General features: G+C 63.7%; 1 protein-coding gene across 1 annotated transcript in view; it reads right to left on the bottom strand.

Moving 5' to 3' along the window:
* NPHP4 (nephrocystin 4) overlaps positions 1–2481 on the bottom strand; it is an 18797-nt gene that overhangs the window by 2392 nt on the left and 13924 nt on the right. The window contains 8 exon segments of the mRNA XM_026862962.1: position 1; positions 3–68; positions 361–446; positions 1115–1200; positions 1470–1626; positions 1728–1811; positions 1951–2140; positions 2235–2473. The exon segment at position 1 is cut by the window's left edge and continues 99 nt beyond it. Of these exon segments, the coding sequence (XP_026718763.1) occupies position 1; positions 3–68; positions 361–446; positions 1115–1200; positions 1470–1626; positions 1728–1811; positions 1951–2140; positions 2235–2473 (909 nt within the window).

A 2481-nucleotide genomic window follows, 5' to 3' on the forward strand; every position in this document is an offset into this window, starting at 1 on the left:
CGTCCAGGCGCTGCAGCGAGTGCAGGTAGAACTGCCAGATCTGGACGGGCGCCGCCAGCCAGGCGTCCCTGCGAGACAGACGGACGGACGCGGCTCGGCGGCGGCTCCCAGGAGCCCCCCGTTCCCGTCCCCCCCTTCCCAGCGCCTGCTCTGACATGGAGACAGCCCGGCCGGCTCGGAAGGCACCAGCTCGCACCCCGGGGTTGCGTAGAGGAGGGAAGGGTGTAAAACCCTGAGCTGACGCTTTGCGAAGCCTCTGCCCGGCGCTGCTCAGCCGCGAGCAAGGGGAGGGCGGCGGGAGCTCCCCTCCTGTCCTGCTCGGGGTCAGCGCGTCGCGCTTCCAGGGGTCCTGCTGCTTACGTGTAAATAGCAACGAAGAACTTCTTGATCTGCGGGCTTGGTCCTCCGGCTACTTTTAAGAAGATGTCCTGCGGCTCCCCAGGCCCCTGGGGCAGGAATCAGAGCATCGTTCCACCGCTCCCCCCGCGCTCACACCAGCTATCGAGGGCCCCAGGGTTTCCTTCCCATTAACGGCAAAACCCGCCACCAACCCACTTCACAAAAGCAGATGCTTTCAGCCTCTCGATAAACTCTGTTATTAAGTTATTATACAGCTTGGCTGAGCTCTTCCAGTATTTTTAATTACAAAAGAGGATACAAACGACTATCGCATTCCAGGTCTGCATCTGTAATCAAATTTTGGCAAATTTTCCCCAAGTTTTCTAACAAGCCGTAATCCAATTATCACACTAACGCACTTCTGCAGTGGTGATTAGCGACTACCCTTCGTCACCATCTGCACGTAGGTGCCCTATTTTTTTTTTCCTCTCCCACCTTCCCCAGCTGCAAATCCCAGGAAACCCGCGCTGGGCATCGCCAGTGAGGGCTGCGCCCGGGGAGGGACACGGAGCGGCGGCTGGACGCGATAAGGGGCAACACCCAGCGTCAACCACAAAACCCACGGGACAATTCCAGCTTCACCCCTGCCAGCGTTTCACCACCACGGGCCGATAAATGGGGGCGCTCCGTGGGCATGAGGCGCTTCTCTGCCAACAGAAACGACCCGCGGGAGAAGCACACAGAGGACAGACGGACACCCCAGTGTAACCAGTACCATGTTTTTGGTTTCACAAATGATGTCGGGGTCGCTGCAGCGAACAAACATCTCGGGCTCCCCCCCTGGCATCCCCACGGGTGCGCCTGCGGAGGGGAGAGACCGGGATGAAACCGCATTCAGCGTTTCTCCATTCGTGCTTGGTACCCTGCACCCCACCGACCAGAATCCCTCACGCCGAGCTCCCAGCAAACTACACGTGCAGGGAATTAAACGCACGATTAACGCAGGCAAGCGGATGACGGGCGAGGGGAGCGCAAGGCTGATGGGCGCTCTGGATGCCGCCCGCCCCCCCAGGGAGGGCCCTACGAACCACAGATGCTGCTCAAGCACCGGGGGCACGCCGCGGGCTCACCGGGGAGGGTGTGCCAGGGGGGCAGGCGAATGGTCTTCTTCAGGAAGGTGAGCTCCGGGTGGTAGAAGCGGAAGGTCTGGTCCACCACGTGGGGCTGCGGCTCCACCTTCACCCGCAGCAGCGCGATGGGCTTTCCCCGGCTCACCTGGAAGGAGACCTGTGCCGGGGGGGCCGGCGGGAGAGGGACTGAGTTTTGCCAGCGCGATGTTTCTCCTCCCGCGCAGCCCCTCGAGCGGCGTTTTCACCCGGCGCCCTCACCTGGATGTGCTTTGTCCGCCCAGTCCCGCTCTTCCCCAGGGAGCAGGCGGCTGCCTCGGCCCTGGCGCCCAGCCCTGCCGGCCCCTGCGGGGTTCAGGAGCTGGTTGTTTCGGGGTGCAGCACCGTGAGGGCTGCACAGGGCTCCCCGTGCCAGTACCACCCTGCCCTGCACCCACAAACCCAGCCGAGGGAACCGCCTGAACGGGGCGGGGCCTGCAGCTACCTGTGCCGCAACAACCGCGGGGTCTGCGGAGAACGTCTGGTATTTGAAGGGGATGTGGACAGTCTCGTTGGGGCGCAGGTAGACCTGAGGCTTGAGGTCGTCACGGAGGTGGAACATCTCCTCCTCCACCGGCGTAAGGCTCTGGGTCAGCTCCTTGAAGTGGCGCCACTCCCTCGGGTCCAGTATGACACTGGGGGAGCGAGCGGCAGCAGTGCTGGGGGGGGACCGGTGCCACCCTGGCACCTCGCCACGCGCGTTGGAGGAGACCCCCCTTTGGCCCCCACCTGAGCTCGGGGTGGTCGACCTCGATGGTGACGGTGTGCTGGACGCCGTAGGGGTTCTTCAGGGCGAACTCAAAGAACTCGGCGGTCCCCAGCACGGCGCGCACGGTGCGGGTGGCGGTGATGGCCTGGCTGAGCATCCGCGAGATGCTCTCGCCCTTGGTGTGCTCCCGGTAGGCATCGATGATCTGCAGGTCCCGCGTGTGCCAGCCCCGCTGCTCCCGCCAGCCCTGCCGGCAGGGAAGGGACC

This window comes from Athene cunicularia (genome assembly GCF_003259725.1).
Source record: "Athene cunicularia isolate RWA chromosome 21 unlocalized genomic scaffold, athCun1 chr21_part1, whole genome shotgun sequence".
NCBI classification, from domain to species: domain Eukaryota; kingdom Metazoa; phylum Chordata; class Aves; order Strigiformes; family Strigidae; genus Athene; species Athene cunicularia.